The 22738-nt window shown below is 39.4% G+C and overlaps 1 protein-coding gene across 4 annotated transcripts in view; it reads right to left on the reverse strand.

The window, feature by feature from the left end:
• Positions 1 to 359: 359 nt before the first annotated feature.
• Positions 360 to 22738, reverse strand: part of CTTNBP2 (cortactin binding protein 2) — a 188890-nt gene continuing 166511 nt past the window's right edge. For all 4 annotated transcript variants that reach the window (XM_082632187.1, XM_082632186.1, XM_082632185.1 and 1 more), the window contains 9 exons: positions 17230 to 17382; positions 16871 to 17058; positions 13393 to 13571; positions 10908 to 11107; positions 10369 to 10551; positions 6968 to 7031; positions 5624 to 5756; positions 4520 to 4621; positions 360 to 1417 (listed from right to left, as the gene is read on the reverse strand). In XM_082632187.1, the coding sequence (XP_082488313.1) occupies positions 1202 to 1417; positions 4520 to 4621; positions 5624 to 5756; positions 6968 to 7031; positions 10369 to 10551; positions 10908 to 11107; positions 13393 to 13571; positions 16871 to 17058; positions 17230 to 17382 (1418 nt within the window). In that variant the 3' untranslated portion in view covers positions 360 to 1201. The remainder of the gene's footprint in view (positions 1418 to 4519; positions 4622 to 5623; positions 5757 to 6967; positions 7032 to 10368; positions 10552 to 10907; positions 11108 to 13392; positions 13572 to 16870; positions 17059 to 17229; positions 17383 to 22738) is intronic.

Below are 22738 nucleotides of genomic sequence, written 5' to 3' on the forward strand. Positions count from 1 at the left end.
GTAATATAGTTTCAATGCACCTGTGTATACTTATGTAAATAACCATTCTGGCCAAGAAAGGACTTTCAGTACTCTCAGACAAGCAAATGACTCTTGGTATAAAATTATACTTTTTTTTGTATGTATGAAAAATTTTTTTCAATGAGCACCTAATTCCTAGAGCTTCACTAAATGTTTTATTTTAGTTTAAACCAACTAATACTTTCTAACAAGTGTGAGTCTTTCTCTGAATAGCTACTGAAATACCAACATGGAGGACCAGTTTTATAAATGTCCTTAATTGAACACAAATATCTTTTGCATGGATAAACTACTAAGAGCAATAGACAGAAACTACAGCAAAATTATTTCACTAATTCAATATTTTATTTGGTGTCAAGGCATATTAACTTTTTAAGTCATTTCATTAGTGAAACAAACCGCCTAGAAAATATTATCCATTGTGCCACTAGAATTGAAGAGGAGTTAAGTCTCATTTATTGAAGCATTAACTTTTTTTTTATATCCACTTAGGTATAAAACTTTTGTTAAGAAAGATAACACTTTTTATTGCATTATATAATTTCATATTTTACAGGAGTCATAATGCAAATTCATAAGCATAAATATACATGATGCAACCATTAAAAGATTTAAAACTGGAAACTAGAATTTTAACAGGCAAAATACTTAAAAATACTTAATATGGCTTTTAAGAAAAGTAACTGTTGAGAAATGATTTGTTATTGCCCCATTCTAGTCATTTCTCATCAAGTGAACATAAAATTATGATCTCTTTAAAATGGTACCTGTTATCTAAGCCAATGTTGCACACATGTAGTATGCAATGATTCAGGCTTTCTTAAATATACATATGTACATATATATAGATATACAGTACACAGACAGTTGTTTTAATACCCCTGAACATCTTGAGTAAAACTATTATGACTTTTCTATTATAAAACTACTTGAAAAGTGGGTATAACTTCTTGGTATTGCAGTTCAATCCTACAGAACTGAAAAAAAAACCCTAAATGTTGATTATAAATACATTTTACAAAAAACTGAATAGTGGTCCTGCACTCATACTTTATATTGCAGTGAAAACATTTGATTCATTTGAAGGTATTTACATCTTGTTGTCCTTGGTTTCTGTGTGAAATATACAGAAGAATGAGAATATTGTAGGCAGGCCTATTTGTTAGGTTTTTCTGCTTGTTCATTTTTGTGTAAGTTTCAAATCTTCTTTTGAATTGTTTATTTCTATTTGCCTTGTATTACTGCTGCTGCTGCTTCTTTTGGTGTTCTGGGAACACTGGGTGACTTTACTTCTAGGAACAGGAAGAAAAGATTTAACTCTTGAAACACCCAACTCAGTCTTTGATTTACCGTTGCTGCATTCAGTCGCTTGATGGCTGCTGAGAGGACTGACCTCCTGTAAGAAAGGCAAACAAAATAGCTTGTCAGTTTGACATTGTTCCTAACTTCCTCCTCTCTGTCCCTGAGCACGCATGTAGGAGTTTCTGTCTTAAGTTCTCATGAAAAAATGAACAAAAGACAATGGAGGGGAGAAGCTGAATGCTTAATGTCTTATAGACCCACTGGCTGATTTTCATTAGGTCCTTTGTGGTATCACAAAAGTGCTAGACACAGGAGTCAGTGAATCAAGTGCCAGAACCTGGAGTCTCCTCACCAGCTGGAGCTGTATGAAATCAAATTGGACTACTCCAACCATTTCTAAGCAGTTCTACAATTCAACTCTTTCACCTTGAGCACGTCACTTAATTTTTCTGCCTTTAGATCTAATTAGACTATTACTCAACACATTTTGAATGTTTACAAGACAAACACTGTTCTAGGTGCTTGGCTTACAGTAGAGAACGTAAAAGAGCACCATGCTGGCTCTGATGGAGCTTCTGTTGTAGTGAATTAAAGTTCCTGCGTAGCAATTCTCTGACTAAGGAGCTCAAGATCTTCCATTCTTGGAAACTGCATGCTCTTGTTTTTCTAGTGTTTCAGAACTCTTCTGGGCCTGGTCTAGGTCTCATTTTGCCCCTGAGGAACCAGAGTTGGATAGGTAAGAGTGATGATGCTGGGATAAGACCTTTTATTCATGCTGTTTTCCCTGATCTTGAGTTCACTTGGGTAGGCCTCACTTCATGTTTGCCAGGTCGCAGAACTGAACTCAAGTGAGTATGGGCTGTGACAGGTGAAGAGGAAAGGGTTCCATGGGAAGAAGGAAGGGTGAAGATAGACATGGGGAGGTGTAGGGTATGTTGTTAAAATAGTAAATTACATGTAAAAATAAGTTATGTGAAGTTTAAGGACATATTTGGAAAGAAATGGGGTGGAAAATAAGGAGGATGAGAGATCAGAGGTATGGGTTGGAGAGCGGGTCTAAGCCCTGGCTGCACATGAAAATCACCAAGGAGCTTTTAAAAACCCCAACGTTCAGGTTGTACCTTGGACCAATTACAGCAGAACCTCTAAGGCATGTGGTCTAGGTACTGGGGATTGGAGAAAAAAATCCTCAAGTGGATTTCATTATGCTACCAAAATGAGAACTTCTGCTTTAGGGAGTTTAATTTGCATCTTAATGAGAAGAAAACATTTATTAGTATCTACTCTCCTGATGATTTAAATCTGTATTTATGTAAATATGGGTTTTTTGTTTGTTTTAAGAAGGCTGGCTGACATGCTACCTGATTAACAGGGCCCCTCTCTGGCCGCATAGGAGAAAGTGATTTCAACTAACACAGACAGCTCTTACTTCTAAAGGGAATTATTTCCTGATAATAGAAGAGGCTGGGCATCTAACCAAGAAATGCTCGCTGACTTTTTCACCGTAGAAGAGGTATGAGCCTGTGAAGCTCTCAGGAGGCTGGCAAATGCCAAATGAGTATACTTCACCCTCTGCTGGCAGGTTCTGAGAAGAACATGTAGCCACGGGGAGCAGTCCTCACAATGCGTTCAGTGGGCAAAGCAATAGGGGGCAGCTTTCCTCCTAATACCGCATCAAACCGCACATTTAAACAACTCTGTGGTTCTTTCTGAAGAGCCCAGAAAGTATAAAATGATCCATTTTTTTAAAAGGTCCCTTGTAAAACAAAGCTTAGCCTACTTTCAGTACTATTTTTCTGGACAGTACCTTATTGTAGCAACCCAATATGGTCCTGTGACAGAGAAAAAGAGGTACAGAACTGTCTTCATTATACAACAGCTGCCAGTCACTACCAGTCAACCTTTTTATGTAGGAAAGTGACTGGGCCCTGTGGACAGAGAGTGGCTCATCGCACCCCTTCCCACTGACTGCTGCGCAAGGAATCCTGAAGAGGGGTCCTGGAGGCCCAAGAAAGGTGTTCTGAAACACAGCTCCTGAACAAATATTTTCCAGCCAGAATTCTCTGCAGGGACCCCAGGTCACCTCCTCAGTCATCCTCCCTTACCTGCTCTCCAAACTATGCTTTTGCTGTGCTTCTAAACTGTTCCCAATTGGGGGAAAAAAGCAAATACTATAAGCCAGACAGGTCATGCTCTTCTTCACAGATCATCATGTTATATATTTTTTATACAAGAACTCAGCCTTGTTAATATTCCCCCCAACACACACAGGCTCACACAGCTTCGCGCGTGACTAATCAGGACTGAAACCTAAGGAAGAAGCCGTGAGAGAGCAGGGGCAGGGGAGCCCAGGGCTGTCCGGTGATCAGAGGAGGGTTAATAATGTAACAGTCTCACCAGGCTGACTTTATGAGTCTGCTTTCTGCACTCCCCCCGCCAACAGGTTTGTGTCAGCTGCCATGCGAGGGGATGAGAACAGGATGTGAACCACAATGGACATGGCTTGGTGAGCAAACCACATGTTACTAAATGCCTCTTACAAAATATGCATCCTCATAAAATCACTACCGGATAAGAAGTAGTTTTATTGTTTCTGTTCACCCAGGAGTACCTGCTGGGCCATCTCAACTCTGGGCATTTATTAACCAATCGTATAAGTTATTTCAAGAGGTTAAGGAACTCTGTTGGAATCCTGGCTCTTCTGTTTTACATTCTGATTTGTTTTTAAAGAAAAGAAAAGTCTCTCACTGAAACATGCATGATATGGCAAGTTAAAGTAAACCAGAATGAGATTTTTTGTGTGTGTAGATCTTTGTTATCACTCAGCACTTTGCTAAAATTTACTCCAATTTTCCAAAATAGTGCTCAAATGAAAGTCAATATCCCATTTTAAAATACAGCACAAAAGACAGAAAGTTACATTAGTTCTAGTTTCGGCATAAACAAATGGAAAGGACACCCAAAATTTTGGAATCAAATAGAAGGAAAAAGAATGCTTTTCTATGTGATTCTTTCAAGCTATTATCCAAACAATAATTTTTCTAACCTTGATTACCTAGTGAACACTTTTGCCTTTATCCTATTTATTTCCCAACTATGGTTTAAAAGTACCTGTGATGCACACTGAAAGATTTGTGAAGTCAAATTCCACAACAATCCTTCTTTGTCCCATTTTGGAGGGAAAGGGGACACTTACCTTTGGTGACACTGGCATTCTTAGATTATTAACAGTTGCTGAAAATGCAGGGTTGTTTCCTGAACGATCAAACCTCCCTAAATCATCCCCGGAATCAGCAATCTGGAAAATATACAGTTTATCAAGTCACTGTGGAAAACCCACAACAGAAGTGTGATCTTTCTCTTACTGTCAGAAGCTCTACAGAACAGACCTTTAAGTCCTATAATGTTCATATGAAGGCTTGAAGTCTTCATGTGAAACTAATGGCAAATGCATGAGAAATAGCCTCTAAGAAAAAAGTCTTTTAAAGTCAGAAGAAGACAACCAGATAAGCCCTATTAAAAAAAACCACTTGGCACAAAATGAAAGGATATAAAATTTGCAAGATTTTCATTGTTACCTTATTTTTCCAGAGGTTAAGTATTTCGACTCATTTCCAGCAACATTAAATAAGTTAGTCAGTTCTACTTTGTCCAGAGATTATGACTATCTAAATACAATAGGTGAGTCTTTGGGTGGAAGCTGCACAAGTTCTAACTACCTTCTTATGCTCCCTTTCAAGTAAAAGGCATTTATCAAGGAAGTTTGGTCAAATTTGTGCAGATATCAGGGTGCCAAAACAGGTTGAACTTGATGCTGTTAATGCTTCGAGATTTTGGGTCACTGATTTCCATATTTGGGTCTCAAATTTCACAGCTTGAAGACTCTGACTAAACAAATTACACAGGCCACTTTTTTTTTTTTATTTGTAAGGAAAGTTGCCGTTCTATCCAGAACACAAGGCTGCTGTAATGCTCTCTTACTGACTGGTGACTTATGGGCCAAAATTAGGAATATGAAAAGGATGTATTGGTGTAATTTGTGGTAACGCAATTAACATATGCAATTTCCGCTTCAGGTTTTTCAGAGAAGCTGTGCTAAATAGAGCTCCCTTATTGTAGAAGGGGTATTTTGGAAGAAAGGGCTTTTCTAAGCAAGGTAAGGGATGCTCTGATTTGGAGCATTAACATGCTATTTGATAAGGAATTTCTGTCAGGGAGTGAGAGTTATGATGTGGCTCTAAGAAGTCTCTCGGCTGCTGGGTGGAACCATTCAATGTCCTCCCCCAAGCGTCCTGCTTACCTTGCTGATATCAGATTCAGATTTGCTGGAGCACATGCTCTGAAGTTCCTTGACGAGATCCGCTTCATCATCCGAACCCAGAGAGAGTCTTTGATCCAAATTCAACGCCAATGATAGATCATTCTCTAGAGACCTAAAAAGATTTTAACATCCTTTAAAGGCATCCATCAATGTCACTTACACAACAACCCACTCCCACTGGATTTTGAAAACTCCCACTTAAAATTCTCAGTAGGGTAAAACTTTATTACACAAAGAAATCTACTTTCACTTAAAACATTCCGGTCTTACTCTTCCCTCTTCTTCTCTGTCTCTAAAGATAAAGCTAAGACACTGTGTGCAGGGGGCAGTGTGATAATGGAGTAAATATGAATTTACCACATATTAGCAATATGACCAGAGGTCAGGTTTTCTTTTTGTCCTCACTCAGTTCCTGGGTTCCCTTCTCTCTAACCAATTCCTTATACCTACAACATAAGAGTTATTACAATTATTATATAGGCTATTGAATACAACAGATCTAACAGTGGACCCGGCAGAAACAAGCATGTGATGCAGATTCAATGACCCCCTTCTGTAATTCTGTGAACCAGGGCACAGGGTCCTAGATGTTACCTGCCAAGTGACTGAGCACACAATTTACTGGGCTACACTGGGGACCTATTTACAAACTAACAAGCATTTTTATTCTATGATAAATAATTCCTTATTTCAGCTTGCTTACAAGTTTGGAGGTATAATCAACAATTCCCTAGGAGCGACATAAGAAAAACAATAAGTCATGCTAGGTTTCTGTAAATCTATCATTAAAAAAAAACCCCAAAAAACAAAAAACGGGGCTTCCCTGGTGGCGCAGTGGTTGAGAGTCCGCCTGCCGATGCAGGGGACACGGGTTTGTGCCCCAGTCCGGGAAGATCCCACATGCCGCGGAGCAGCTGGGCCCGGGAGCCATGGCTGCTGAGCCTGTGCTCCTCAATGGGAGAGGCCACAACAGTAAGAGGCCCACGTACAGCAAAAAAAAAAAAAAGAACAGTCATCTAAAAGTCTGTTTAAAAGTTCACAAATGCAGGATGTTACCATATCTTTGTCAAATGCATTAATAATAACTATCAAATTTGGTACAAAATGAAGCCAGTGATATTTCTAACCTTTTAACAAACTAAAAGCAAAACAGGCTTTCTGTTAAGAAACTTTTTTTTTAGAAATTCATTCATTAGATTTCAGTTTAATACTAGCATTTAATTACCTTTTGCTTTTTAAAAAATTAACAGTGTAATAGTTGCACAGACTAATAATGAGAATGTGTATTGTTTGTTATGAGTTAAATCTACAAGGGAAACTTACTTTTGTTTTGACAGAGAAGCATTCCTGTTACAATTCAGCTGTAATATAGTCTTATTTTTGATACCTGTTTAAAGAAAAAAAATGTAATCATTTCAACAGAATGTCCCTGTGCATCTTGAACTCTGCATTTAAAAGAAACAGGCTATGGACTCTGCTGTATTTTCATATTGTTTTTGGATTAAATCCATCTTTTGAAGCCCTGTGGAAGGTCAGGGAATGACCAACAACCTCATGTATTGATATATTTATGACTAAAGACAGTACAACTCACACCACCTGAGGCTCAATTCAGGAATCCTCAACTCTGCTTTCATCAATGGACCCTATTCTAACCAGTCAAGTCCCCACATCCTTAGGCCTTTGTTCTCAAAGTACCTAAAAAGGGGTTAATACATGCCTTTTGATGATGGTAATTTCCCTTTCTCTCCCTTTGTTTGCCTTCCAACGTTACTGACTAGTTACTGACTATGTAGATCTGGAGCAGTTTTTGATGTCTGAGCCCCATGATATATTACAGTGTGGGTGGCCTTAGTGTGTAAAAATTTAACTTTTAATTGCTTAGCGTTTTATGGAAAACAAAATAGGAACAGTATACAAAAAGTCACAGCATTAAAACAAATACTGCATATCACACCAATGTTCTTCAAACTGCGTATTTCAACCCATTTAAAAAATAGAATAGGAAATGTCACATTGCGCAGGTTGCAGTAAATACATAAATTTGTATCAGTTATAGATACATGCAAATGCACAGGTTTGTGTGTAAATATATTTCTATTTCTCACTGTGGGTTATGATCAAAAAACTTTGAGAAACACTAAACCATTTTAGACTCAAAAGGTCTGTTTCTATAGTACACACTCTAAATTTTATAAGTTCATTAACACAGTTGCTTCTGAGTTAATTGTAAAATTGTACGAATGGTGCTAGCACAGATTAATCTCTAAAGAATGATTTTGAAAAGTAAGTCGAATTTGATATATCTTGATTAAAAGCAGATCATCAAAGAATCTCTGTATGTTTCCTCATCCATACTTTCGTCATTATTGTCAGAAAGCAATGACTAGTAGGTTTCCCCTAATTACCATGTAAGTGTACAGCCTTGGGCCCTGCTCTCCAGAAGCCTATGACCAACCCCTCAGCCTTGGTTTAGGTCAGGAAAGAAAAAGGCTGTGTCTTTATTAAATTTTATGAGTTTCCATAGTGGTCTGCATGGAATGCAAAAGGGTTCTATTTTTTTTTTTTAAACCAATGATGTCAAAAAATCAACCCAAACATTGTTGTAATAATTTTTTTGTGTGTGGTACACGGGCCTCTCACTGTTGTGGCCTCTCCCGTTGCGGAGCACAGGCTCCGGACGCACAGGCTCAGCGGCCATGGCTCACGGGCCCAGCCGCTCCGCGGCATGTGGGATCTTCCCGGACCGGGGCACGAACCCGTCCGTGTCCCCTGCATCGGCAGGCGGACTCTCAACCACTGTGCCACCAGGGAAGCCCTGTTGTAATAATTTTTATATCAAATGTAATTATTAGAAAAAGTTACTATTATAAAAAATATTAAAAACTAGAGGCATGTCCACCTTTGGTCCTTAACCAATCAGTGGTTCATGCACCTAAACACTGGCCAATGCATTTTATAAATCTCTGCATTGAAGTCAGTGTAAACTATGGTTGCACACAATTTTATTCATCAAAGTTTTCATGTTTCAAAGAATATTTGATATATCCAATAGCTGTACAACTAATAATTATTTTAAAAATATAAATGAATTTAAAATAATTTATAACTCAATTTTGCCTGATACAGTCTGCCAAGTTAGATTTATTTCCATAATATTGTTTTAAGTTCATATTCACTTTATGGATTTTGTTTGTCAACTCTAAAGTATTGCTATATATTGACAATGCTTATTGTTCAGGAAAGCAGCTGGTCCTGAACCCTATAGGAATTCTAATGAAATTGGAAATGATACAGTGAAAAGCCTGCATGGGTGTCCTCCTTTGAGTGTGATGGATTATTATGAGTGGCACAGACTGAAGAAAACAGCATTGGACTCGCCAGGAACGAAAACATGGATTGCAGAACCCCGTTTGTAGAAGTGATTTCGAGCAGGTAACCAAGGGTTTCTGAGCCTCAGTTTTGCTCTCTGTAAATGGAGATGATAATCCTCATCGTAGAGCTCTTTTGGATACTCTCAAGGGATAAACAGGTAAAAGGTATAATCCTTGTTACAGATACATAATCCTTGTTCAGCCTGAGGGAGACTCTGTGCTCTACTGGGGGGCTAGAGTCTCATGACTTTATTCCCTGAATCAAACACTCTAACTTTAGGAAGTAAGGGCAAGCCTTTGGGATCAGAATGTATCCCATTATAAATACATAAAACTTACCTTTACAATGAGAGTTTATATTTTTTTTCAGTGACTGTCCATTCAGTCATTTAAAAAAGTGCTCACAATTTATTTTCACATACTTGGGGTAATTACAAAACTCTGGCATGTACTGATATGGTTAAAACCATATTAAATTTTTATTAAAAATCAATACATGCTTCAATATAAAAATATAATAACAAAAGCAACTTTTTCTGTTTTAAGAAAGATAAGATTTTAGGCATCATATTCTTTTATTTAGCAACCCCCATTGCTGTCAACTTGCCATAAAATTACATAAAAGAACATTTTGGGGTGCAAGGGGGCTCTTGAAGACCTAAATTACACCTAACAGAAATCCACAATGCATATGAGGTTGGAACATCTTTTCAAATATGATTGCCTTTAGGGAGGACATTTAAAATTTGTACAATTGATTATGCTACTATCAAAGCCAAAAGGAAGAGGTCTAATAATTTATTAGAATGTAAACTTTATGAGGGGAGGTATTTTTATCTCCTGTTTTCACTGCTCTATTTCCAGTGCTTAGAATAAAACTTGGTACACAGTACATCCCATGTATGAAAAAAATGTGTAAAGCTGACTCACTTGTAAAGACCTTGAACTGGTATCAAATACATCTATAACACATTCTTCTAAAAATTTAAGGTTGGCTTAGGAATGCATGTTGGCATATTTCTTTCCTTTTATGTGTCAATTTGTATTACATAAATATAATTGTGTGCATCCCAAGAAAATCAAATTAATAAAAAGCAAATGACCATTAACATGGTAAAGATTAAATGTAATTTCAGAATTCTAGTATGAAAGATTATTTTTTCAGATAGGGGGCTCTCAGATATTTTTGGAGTGTAACTACCACGTGTTTTATTCCATGAAAATATGCATCTGAAATACTCAGAATTTTGCTTTGTTGAATGCAGAGTGATAAAAATAAAGCACGTTTGCATTCAGAAACCACCTCATGGATGCCCACATACGTGTGGGTGACATGCCTGCCCCCCTTACCTTCCTCACTCAGGTCCGGCTTGTTCCAGGTGGGTGAAGAGAACCGGCCAGACTTCTTGCGAGGACTGGTGCTCACCTTTCTCCAGGCACCGCTCTCTTTCTTCTTGCTGCAACTGTTGTAACTTGAAACTATGGATAAAGGGAAACTTCCTCCTTTGAAATCAGCTGTATGCTGGTCTAGCTCTGAAATAACAGAAACCATGTTTTGTCAAAAGGACAGAAGCAATAATGCAGTTTCACAGAGTCAAGTAAAATCCAACGTTTCTAATACTTAAAGAAATAGCCTCTTCAAAATCACAGGCTTGTAATACCCAAGCAGGCATTTTGTCAACCAGCAAACTTTACTTTGAAGTCTGGTATTTAAACATGAGCCAGTAATGAAAAAAGAGAGAGTTCTAAAGCTGTGTTGTGCAACATCTATTACATGGAGATAATTTCTCTCATTACAAAGAGAGAAAATAGAGTGCCCTAAAGACAAATTCAAGCAAGCATTACATAAGAGTGTGAATTTCCTCTCCTCCCAGCATGAACCCACATACCTGCTCTCTGGAGGGGACAGCCATGCAGAACAGCTTTATTAAGCAAGATGCTGAGAGCAGCTCTAACCACAGCCTGCTGTCCCTGGCTAGGGTTTTTAGTTGTTTGCCCAAGGCTGGGTTGTCTTTTCACAGAGGCTCTTGACAATATTGCTTCTTGAACTCTGGGTGCAATGACAGCATTCCACAGCTTAGACATCCACCTTCCGAGAGAGGAGTGGGTTTCACAGTTAGGACCAAGCCTCTCAGGAATCACACACAACTCTACGGGGAACAGGCTGGAAGACTGTGAAACAAGACCTAAGTGTTTCTATGGACAGGCTACCTTTCCCAGGTCATTTTGGAATACGTGAAATTATCCAACACCAAAGTAGTTTGAATTTGCCTTAAATATACAATGTATTTCAAATGAAACTGCTAACATGTCTCTCGTCTTTTTCTTTATAAGATCCTGGAGTGTTGAATAAATGAATGCACAAATAAAATTAAATATATGGAAAGGGAAAAAATACATGGAAAACTTTATAGACTAAAGAAGTCTGGAAAAAGATTTCCTGAAAGTCTGTGTCTAAATAGCTTAAACTTATTTGCCATTTTCCTTAATAAGACGCATATATTGTATTTTAGTATTTCTGCAATTGGGATACATTTTATGATCCCTGGCAAATTAAATCTGCCTGCCCCAAGGCAGGGGCTCAGCGTCTACATGTGGTGGGTGAGCCCTGTAGAGAGGGGATGGGATCAACCAGCCATGGCCTCAGGTGGACTCTTTGCATTATAGCTGTAGCTGCTGCGGGACTTCAGCCCAAATGTGGAGCACTCAGTGCCAATCAAAATTCCTTCAAAAAAGATTACACTTTGTTGCAGCATTAAAAAACAGTTAATACAGTTAAAGGCTGTAGACAGAACTCCGTCTCCCAGAATAGGAAAGTTTTCCAAGTTATTAGATACTGACATAAGCCTTTCAAGACCGTTAAAACTATTTACTCAGTATCAAGCATCTATTGTCAGCTGCTTTGTTAATGTCTAGTGACACGTAATTCAGGAAAAAAAAAAGTACAAAGGAAAAAAAAAGTACTCCTAAAGGTGCTGAAGGGAAATATGATATAAGCTTTAGCTAAAACAATATATAATTTTTTTTAAAAGGCAGTTCCTTAATAGGGCTGTTGGGAGATAACTCTCCATGGCATTTCTGTACCTCTTGTGTCAGCTGTTGCTCTGGATTATCTTTTCAAGGCTTTTTTAGTATCGTAAACCGACTTGGAAAGACAGAGACAGTGTCTCCTTCTGGAGCAGAGGGTAGATTTGTTTCCTGACTATAATGAAAGTTATATTTCCTTCCTGGGCAAAGCGTGGGCAGATTTGCCAGCATCCCCGTTAGAAAACTGGGTGATTCCCAAGCTCACAGTTCCACAGCTTTGATGCAAAGCCAGCATCCACCTGGGCTGCTATGCATCACCCCATAGGGCCTGAGGAGGTAGGGAAACCAATGCAAATATGAAGCCTAGGCTGTGGCTGTGCTGAGTGATGAAGTGCTGGGTCAGAGGCCACATCCTGAATGTGGCAGGCTAACTTGTCAGCTTGCAGATAAGGTAAAAATCTCAGAGCCTCTAGCTCTTGACAATGACCATGCAGCAGAAAGTAAAGGCCAAAACTGGTTCCTAAGAATCTTGAGGCTCTGAATGTTAAAAAAAAAAAAAAAAAAAAGGCTTAAATTTACTCATGATACTGATAAAGAAAGGGGTAATTAAATGAATAAATGTATTTCTGCTTTTTAACAAGAAATTGCTGTATACTTTTTAATATAGCACTTCTTGTGTTCCCTCAATTAGCTGTTATTAAACTGATAGTTTGTCTTACAATAGAGAAGACATATTATCTGCATACCCTGCTTTCCAAAATAGATTTCTGTCCAGGATGCCAAAAAGTACAGAATCAAATCTAACAGCGAATCACAGAACCCTTACTAAAGTAAGCTGGATGGTGACAAATTTTTTCCTCCTTTCAATTTCCTTCTAATTTTCTATTTCATTAACCTTACTGTATATATGTCTGTTTTCATAAGCTGCTCTAAAACACAGTAAGTACATAAGTCTCATTAATAAAAGAGGAAGATTTTCAATTCATCAACAGAATGTAAGTGGGCTTTTTGGGGGGTGGGGTAGGGGGATGGTTACAGGATACCTGACCTAATGTCTCATGTGGGCCTTCCCCAGGAGACACTGCCCAGCAAGCCACACATGAGTCTGATGAAAGTTTTGTGAACAGAGGGAAATTGGGATCTATCTAGTCTTAGCAAAATAGTTTCCTTAGGAAGTACCCACCACACGAGTCATGGTCGTCCTGTGACAGGAGCACAGGGCACTGGCTTTCCGTGTTCATGACAAGAGGTGGCACAAGGTGGCCCCTTCAGCTTTCTCACCCCCAAACATTCCCAATCAGCCAGGGCTCTACTTTAAATAGGCAAAGAAGGATCAATGACACTTACTTCACTGTCGCTTGGGCATGCCCTGGGATTACAGGACAAGACAGGAAATACTTTGGCCCAAGAAGTGCTTCCGGTGTGCCCAAGCGGGCCAGGCACGAGTTGAGCTGGCGCCAGACAGCCAGGGCCCAGTCGACCGTCTTGCACACGGGGTCGCAGGGAGAGGGCACCTGACCCCTGAACTAGAGACAGGGAGGGGGAAGACGGGGGCTTGGTTTAGAACAGTGCTTCTTGTCCTTTTGTTTCGAACACTCCAAAACTAAAAATATAAAAATTCAAACTGTAAAACAAAACTGTAGCCAAATCTGATTTTAACCTTCACTTGGGGTGGCTGGAAGACGGCTAGGTAATAACATACTCTATGACGTGTGTTAGCACGAGATACAGATACAGATCTGTAGCTTATTACATGCAATGAAAGGATTCAGACATGATAGTGCAGTAAGACACCCTGGATGAGGTGTCTTACTTGGATGAATTCTTAAACATCAATTCGGGAAGAAATCATTTTTCACATGTGTACAGAATTCCTCACAAGGTCTTGCAAATAGCAGGTGTTCAAAAAAGGATTCTGAATAAATGAAATTAAAATTACATTAAATATTTGAATATTTTGGGTAAGTTATAAGATGGCATACCTGGATCTGTGGCATGTTCACCTTGTATTACTTCTAATTTCCCTAGAAGGAAGGCTCAGCTAAAATGCTAACTTCATCAAAATGGTCTGACAGCATAAAGAAGTATATTTTCAAATTTTAAAATGTGCAAATTTTAAGTAATACTGTATAACACACACAGTTGAATGGGAGAATTATATCTTATAGTTGAATAGTTGAATTATATCTTATAAAAGGTCCCTTTTTGGTAGTACAGAAGGGTCACAAAAGGACAAAGATTTATTTATTATGAGGAGAAATCTCTCAAATATTTAGAAGTCAGATACAGCAATTGACTCTGTATTTTATAAGAAAGCAGATTCACATAAATCACTACTTTACCAAGGAATTATGATATTAAGACTGAGGATAATACATGAATGTTTTTATGTCCTACATGAAGGGATAGAATTTGGCCTAGAAAAAATGAAAGAGTGGTTCAGTGATTCTAGCAGCTCCGTTAAAGTAACATCACTGTGTTACATGAGGCTTTGGGATCTGTTATCATAGTTTCCCTTTTCTTCAAAAGAGGAACAATCATATTTCTCCCACTTTCTCTGATCCTCTTCCAGCGAGAATGAGATCATGTGCTACAATTAATAGCTGAATATTAATTTCCTACTAAAGAAAGTATAATTATTTTTATTAAATACTAGAAGCCTGGTATTGTCCAAAAAAGGTCTGCTTACTTATATCCCTGGAAGGAGCTGGAAGAAGTAATTTTGATCACGTGCCAGTGTGCTTCTAAGTGCCCCCAAATATTTGGTTCCATCCTGCGGTTACAAGATTTCTGGCGTTTTGCAGGAGTCATTCATTGCCATTGTACTCCTACCCCGGAATCCTTTTTATTAACCTACTTGAAGTGATTCCTGATAAATGAAAGGCATTACCTCCCCTCCCCTTTCTATTCTTCACAGCACACCCCACTGGCCCATTCGCAAACACAATGGAGGGAAGTGTAGAGCCTGAAACTTAGAACTTTCCTTTCCAAATAAGTAAAATCAATCCTTTTCAAACTATGCTTACCAGAGCCAGAGGAGGGAAAAGGAGGTATACTTTACCAGGTAAGATGTACCTTTCAAGGAAAAATAGCATGGCCCCTGCGCAAGAAAGACACGCAAATTCGTGAAGCGTTCCATGTTTTTCTCTTGGGTAAACCAGGGATTTTGACGTGTCAGTGTAGGCTCCTCTTTGATAAGAAAAGGCACCGTTCTGGTGATAATGGAGGAGGCTATGCATGTGTGGGGAGCAAGAGGTAGATGGGAAATCTGTGTAGTCTCTTTTCAATTTTATTGTAAACCTAACACTGCTCTAAAAATAATAAAGTCTTTAAGAAAAAAAAACTGGTATCTTTTGCAATTATTTAGGTGAATTTTTTGGCAATAAGATTTAAATATTAATAGTGATGAAGTTAATGGAAGTATCAATAATCTGAAAAGCTGTATACCTATGACTGTCTTTGCCTCCCCTTTCTTCCTACTGGTTGAGGTCACAGATGTGCTTTGGTCAGAAGAATATATTTACGACCAGGCAACTGACTTTAGCAGAGCTTGGGACAGAGGATTTCTGATTCAATTAGGAATTTCAGATACTAATGCAAATCACCACTAGCAGGCACTGTTCACTGAATTACCAAACGCATTCCCATCCCACACTTCTCCCTCCACCCGCCTCCCATGGCGCCAACTCCACAAACGCATGTACGTTCACACACTCTAACATAACAGACACTGAATTTTGTTCAGGAACTTGGTGGAGAGCTTTGGTCTTGGGAAGGTAGTTCTAGCCAAGATCTCTGGTGGAGAGGTGTACAAGAAACCAGTCTGGTTAATGAACTATTCAGGGAAAATCTTCTTTCTGGGAGTTTCAGAAAAAGATTCTTTCCCCTTGATAAGGAGGAGACAAAGGAAGCCAAAGTTCCCTCTCTGCACAGCACCCTGCTTCCTGCCTATGAACAAGTTTGTGTGAGGGCGTGATACCCAAAGACCTGCAATCCTGAAGGGAGGTCAAGAGACTCACCCAGACCTGGGACCTGACATCACAAAGGTGTGAATGGACATCATCAACACCTACTGCAAGGCATCTGGTTATGTAAGGGAAAAAAGCCTTTTTCTGTGTGTGTGAAGCAGCTAGCAGTAGGGTGTTGTGTTACCTACAGCTTAAAATCCTGTGCTGATACAATGAAGATCCTGTCCTCCAAGTGTGGCCCAACTGTGCGGGATTAAATGATAAAATCTTGCTAAATCGAGCTCTTTTATTTCAAGTCCACCCAGACACTCAGCTACTGGCCCAATTTATGAATATTAAATAGTGATATACTCGAGTTGGTCAGCACTGAATTAATTTTGTTATCTTGATAGAATACAGAATATTTTATTATTCTGAAAAATCACTAAAAGTGATTATTATTCTTGAAAATGTGCCAACAGATAGAGATTTCTAATTTTTTTTATGTGACTTTTTAATAGCGCACTGTAACAAATATTAAAACTAGCTTGAGTGATGGATAATGAAGGCTCCAAGGAAGCAGTAGCTTTTCCTTAAGAAGAGTGATTAATTTTCTAATCTTGTTTCCCACAGCATTTAGAACTTGGAGAGACTCCTCGAGAATAGTTAATAAAAAAAGTAAAACCTATTTGCTGTTTAAAATACTTAAAATAGTCCAGAAACTGCTATGGGTTTTACATGCATTATCCTATTTAACCCTTGCATATCCCCAAATTTTATTTGCTGGAAGCCACACAGTAAGTGGTACAGCTCAAGCCTAGGTCACCTGACACTAAAGGCCCCTCTCCCAGCAATAGGCTGTGCCTGTGGTTTGTTACCTTATTCACGACTTTCCTCCTTAGGAACCTCTGCAGCAGCCCCTGCATGGGCTCGCCATCCCACCGCAGCTGTACCCAGCGGAAATGCTGCTGCACCAGCAAGTCGGAGCCCTGGAGACAGGCCTTGGCAATGGTTCCCAACAAAAAGCAGTTCTCATGAAAGTAATAACATTCGGACGTTCTGTTTCCTGAAACAAACCAAAAGCAACAGTCCAACCTCAGCAAGCCACAGTAGGGGTCAAGTTCAAATAAGTGAAAGAAAGACGACCATGAAGCATAACATGTGCTCTGGGAAACAGAAAGATTAGAAGGATCTCAAAGCAGCCTGCTTCTCAGCACGGTCTCTCTACCATCTTTACCTTTTTGGAAAGTACAGGGGCTTTCAGTGCTGCGATTTTCCAGAGGCCCCAAAAAGTCCCCCAGTAACTCAGACAATGAAGATTTTTCCAAATTCTCTAAGATGATGATGATTTTCTTGTTAGCAGGAGATTGTTTCACTGGGATCAGACATGCTGTGGTCAAAAAGGAAATTCAGTGATTAAAGATTTTACAAAAACCTATACAAACTGGCAAAGATTTAAGTGTTAGCAAAGACGTGACACAATGGGAATGCTCTGACATTGCTGGGAGACTATAGGATTCTGGAAAACAGTTTGGCATTACTGAATACAGTTGAAGATACACACACACAATGATCCAACATTAGTTCCACAACAGATTCCAAATGGAATCAACTTGAATCTCTACCAACAACAGACTATACAGGAGTATATTCATACAACGGATATGAAAGTGAACAAATTACAGCTACAAGCAACCACATGAAGACTTGTCACAAACAATATATTAAGAAACAAATCACAAAAGGCTACACATAATATGATGCCATCATTTGAAGTTCAAACAGGGGAAACAGTAACCTTATAATTTAGGGATTCATAGATAGTAGAACTATTTTTAAAAAGCAAAGAAATGATTATCACAGAAGACAGACTAGTGGTTAGCTCCATGTGCCCCACCCCTTGTGAACAGGGGTGGGGCACATGGGCCCATTCTGGAAGCTGGGAATGTTCTATTTTGTGACCCGGTCAGTGGTTAAATGACAATTTTATTTTAAACTATTCATTGATCTGTAAAAATAGGTGGTATGTATTTTATAGATGGATATTTCAGAATACAAAATGTTAAAATCCTTAAATGATCTTTAAATTACACATATGTAAAATATTCATAAAATTATGGAGACAGGACCTCAGAGACCAGCAGGTCCCTCCTTTCATTTTACAGATCTCAGAGAGGTTAAAGAGATTTGACTCAGGTTTCAGAAACAGTGGTAAGGAAGGACTGCGATCTTGGACTTGTGAGTCTTATTTTAGGGGTCCTCACACTAAAGATGGGAGGCTGAACTGCATGTCAACCGAAAGTGAAAGACGGAAAGTAAATGGAAGATTGCTATTATATGTAGAAGACAAGTCAGTGGATAAAATGCAACTGAAATAGTGCCTGGGCAACTGGAAACAGTCAAATGTTGTTAATATTGTAGTTGAAATATATATATATATATATATATGTATTTATAAATAATACTTCCTATATACCGATGAGTAAAAAATTAAAATCACTTTTTAAGATTTTAGAAGATTCTAAGATGCCCTAGTCTTAGCTAAGTTAACCTTGCAAAAAAGATTAATTTAAAATTCTTGAGAGTGATTTTGTCAAGTATTCCCCTTTTCACAAACACTTATGAGAGTACATTATACTCCATTCCACCTCCTAGTTACTATAGACACAAATACATTTTCACTTTCAAAAGAAGTCCCTGTAAATGAATCTCTTCTGAGATTGAAATAGCTCTTCTGGATGCTATAAAGCTTTAAAGACTACAAGACAGGAAACAAAGCCAGCCACCTCTCAACTGAGTTGTATTTGTTGGGGCTATTACACTAGTGTCTGGCGTGTGCTGCGTCCCCTTCCACAGAGCTATTTAGTAAAGGGTGCTACAGTTCTATGCTTCTCAGGTTCAAGTGTTATTTCAAAAATATGTTTGTTATGAAGTATGATAAACGTATAGTTTTTTAAAACAATGATAAACTAACAGATCTTTTATACCCAGTGGTTTAAAAGAACAAAACCAAACCCAGCAACAACAAAACCAGACCAGGCTGAATGGTCTATGTATCTGCTTTTCTGTAACTAACGACTGAAGGGCTCCAGTTTTGCCTTGATTTGCGGTAAGTGTATGGCTAGTTCCAGCTAGAATGTGTCTGCAGGAACGTGTAATTGCATCTCAACAAATGTTTTCCAGTGCCCCCTTGCTGTACATACTATGCTAAGCACTATGGAATGCTGGAGGTGACTGATTCTAACTGGGGAGATGTGGCATTTAAAACTGGACCCATTACGAGGAATGGCATCTTGACAGATCAGAAAAAGGCTTTCTAGGTTTAAGAAACGGCATAGGCAGAAGAATGGAGGCCAGGCAGAGCTCAGTCCTAGGAGGGACCAGGGCTTCAAACCAAGGTCAGAACAGTTGCAAGAGTAGCATGACAGACAGCTCAAAGCTGATACATGTGTCAGCCTGAGGACAGGCTGGGAGCTTGGGTACAGAGTCACATCAGTGGAATGGAAGCCAGGAGCCCCATCTGTGGGCAGTAGGGCAGCAGGCTGTGTCTTCACCTGGGCTACACATTACACTCACCAGGGATCCAACCCCAGAGGTTGTGATGTAGTTGGTCAGTGCTGGGCCTGGGGCATTGGCATTTTACGTGCAGCCAGGGTAAGACTTGCTGATATGAAGTCTCAGAACCCAGCCACAAATGAAAAGTGGAAGGCCCAGGATGTCATTTCAGAAGGGAGTAACTACCAGCTCTGGGGATCAGTGGAAGTCTTTAAGGAGGGGATAAACAGGATTTGACTCCTGCTTTGAGATCTCACTCTGGTGTGAAGAATTGACAGGAGAGCGAAGAAACAAGAAAACACATCTACAGGCTCTCACTGCTGAGGTGAGGACAAGAGGTAACAGGAGCCTCATCCAGGGCCAAGGCACAGAACAAAAGGACAGTGTGAGATGGAGTGAGCAAAGCTCAGTGGTTGATGTCTTGAGAGAGGGGCGGAGAGGGAAGAGCAGTGACAACTCAGAAGTTCCCACCGGAGAAGAGGCCACGCAGTGAATGAAGACAGAGAGCACATGAGCAGGAAAACACTTGAGGCAGGGGAGGTGGTGATGGGTTATGCTTCAGGCCTGAGTGATGAGTGAGGCATCGCTCTTGAGATGTCCAGCAGGGGCTGGGACCAAAGGATGGAGGCAGCAAGGGAGGATTCAGGCTGGAAATAAACGAGTTTATAGGATTGCAGGAGGCCTCTTGGAAAGACACAAACTCGTTCTCCTGAGTCCACAAGCAAGGACTGTATTGTCAGTGACTTAATTAACCCCACATTTAATGGACAGCTTGTGCCCTCGACAAAAGGGGTGTGGGGTGCTGTTCATAACAGTTGGGTTGGGTTTCAACCTCATCTTTGTTCATCTTGGTCTCCTCTGAGGTACCAATCAAGGGTCAAACAGACTGGGTTTTTTTGGTGAAAAGCTTTGTCTTCAACACTGCTGGCCTCATATGTTCAATTTTTTCAGTAACATCTGCTTCTCCATCTGACCACTTAGGTTCAACAACCTAAAGCAAGTTGGTCCAAATGTGAATTTCATTTTAGTTGTGAAATAGCATGTCTAGTTCAAGTTATTTAACATGGTTTCAATTCTAAAATATGAACCAACCATAGAAACAGAAACTCGTTACACCTTTGGGTTTGAAGGATTATTCAACCTCTGATCAGGGTTCATGGAGACATAAGATGGCCACTCACCCCAAGTTATAGCTGGAGATTCCTTTCGGCCTATTGTTGGAAAGTCAGCCATTTGGATTCCCTTTGCCCCATGCTAATTCAAAGCCCAATTTCTGAAATTAATCTACCCTTTTTTTCCCCTGCTTCCAACTTTATAGGTATGTCATCTTGCCCCTCTCCAGAGGTCAGTAATCTTAATCAGACACTCTCGCTTGGCTAGGCTCAGGGCTATAGTCCAGTTTTGCATACCCTTGTATTAAAAGTTCTGTATAGCTAGTCTAGAGCAAGACTCATTGGCTTAAAAATAATTAACATATCACATTTATAGTTCAATCCAAACTCCTTTATGTCTAAGGTGACCCCAAGCCCATAATCTCCTCTTTGGAGATGGAAGCAGCCCCTCTGTTACATTGTCCACTTAAAACAAGGCTCTGCAGGGATGATGCTCTGAGTCCAGATGAGAAGCAAGGGACAGACCTCCAAAGAGCCTCCAGTAACACAGGGTCCAAGGAGGAAGCTCAATTTATGTAGACTTCAATTACATATTATTACAGTAATTCTATTTTATTACTCCTGAAGTAGAAAGTTCTCTCAGGAATCCTAAGTATTATTTTAAAATACCAATCTAGTGTTTAATTTTTTTTTTTTTTTTACTACCACTGTCACATGTAATTTTAAGAAGTATCTGTCTTGCTAACCTAACTCAATACCTTATACTGAGGAGAAATATGACCCAATTCTAATACACGTTCAGACCCTCCTTACCAAATAATGGAGCCATGTGATGTGACGGTCTCTCACAAAAGTCAACATGAAAAGGAAGATGTTATTTTAAAATAAACACAAAATACCCACTGCTTGCATAAGTGCTACGCCATTCTTTTTGAACTCATCTTCTGTTCTACATTCTTTTCTTCACTGGCACCATTTTAGTCTCCATAGAAGTTTCAGATTTTTAAAGCTAATTATTTTTTTAAAAATCTGCTACTCTTCCTTCTTGTATTTTTTCACTCATACACTTCTTTTATTCATTCTCTGTGTCTCTTTTCACTGGCTTTCTTCTACAGAGTCACAGAGAGGAACATATAAGGTAATGTATGTGCTATGCCCACTGGAAGATGAAAGTTCAACATTCTAACCTCCAGCTGAATGTAAGTAGTTTAAATCTTTTTTTTTTTTTTAGAAAATAAAGTTAGAAACCAGGAATAAGTTTAGAACACCTTATGAATCAGTATATTCCTCACTGGGTAGTCATATGATTTGATCAGTTTACCTTCTTCGTAAAAAAAAAAAAAGCAAGACAGTAGCTGATACGTAATTCCTGTCCTGTAATTATTCTAAAAGCTTAAGTGAACAGCCTAGAAGCTCCTTTTCTCTGATCCAGATCTCAGCCTTCTCTACATTCTGTCCTTTTCCATCGCCCTTTGACCAAAAGAAAATTCCCTGCTAGGGGCTTTCTGCACTACAAAAGAAGGGACACCACACCACTGGTCCTTCCCTCTGGCTCACTTGTGATTCCCTGGCACTGCTCAGAAGCTTCTGGTGTCCCCATTGACTCAAAGTGTACGTTCTCCGTTCTCCATGATCTCTTCATTGGCCACCAGTCAGCAGCAGTGGGGCCTACTGCTATGAAAATGACGGTGACAGTGGATGGAGATTTAGAAGATGAGGATGGACAGCAGCAAGGGAAAGATCCAAAGCCAGACGGTACTGTTCTTGACATAACACTCAGAGACCTTCAGTATTTATTCTGGAGCCACTGGAGTATAACAGCAGGAAATTGTCATGAGCAGTTTTTTATTCTAGGGTGAGCCCTCTGGAAACCTGCAGAGGGCTTGTGGAAGGAGCGAGAGCGGGGGAAATAGAAGGGTTAGTGATGAGGCCTCCATAGGCCCTTGAGCAAGAAATGATAGGTGGTAGGGGGACTGGAGAGCAGGAGGTGGAGATGAGATATAGGAAGCAGATTCAAAAGAACTCCGGACTGACCAGATGTGGGGAATAAGCCAAATGAGAGATCTATGATAAGCTCCA

The sequence above is a fragment of the Mesoplodon mirus genome (assembly GCF_964341445.2).
Source record: "Mesoplodon mirus genome assembly, chromosome: 9".
NCBI lineage: Eukaryota > Metazoa > Chordata > Mammalia > Artiodactyla > Ziphiidae > Mesoplodon > Mesoplodon mirus.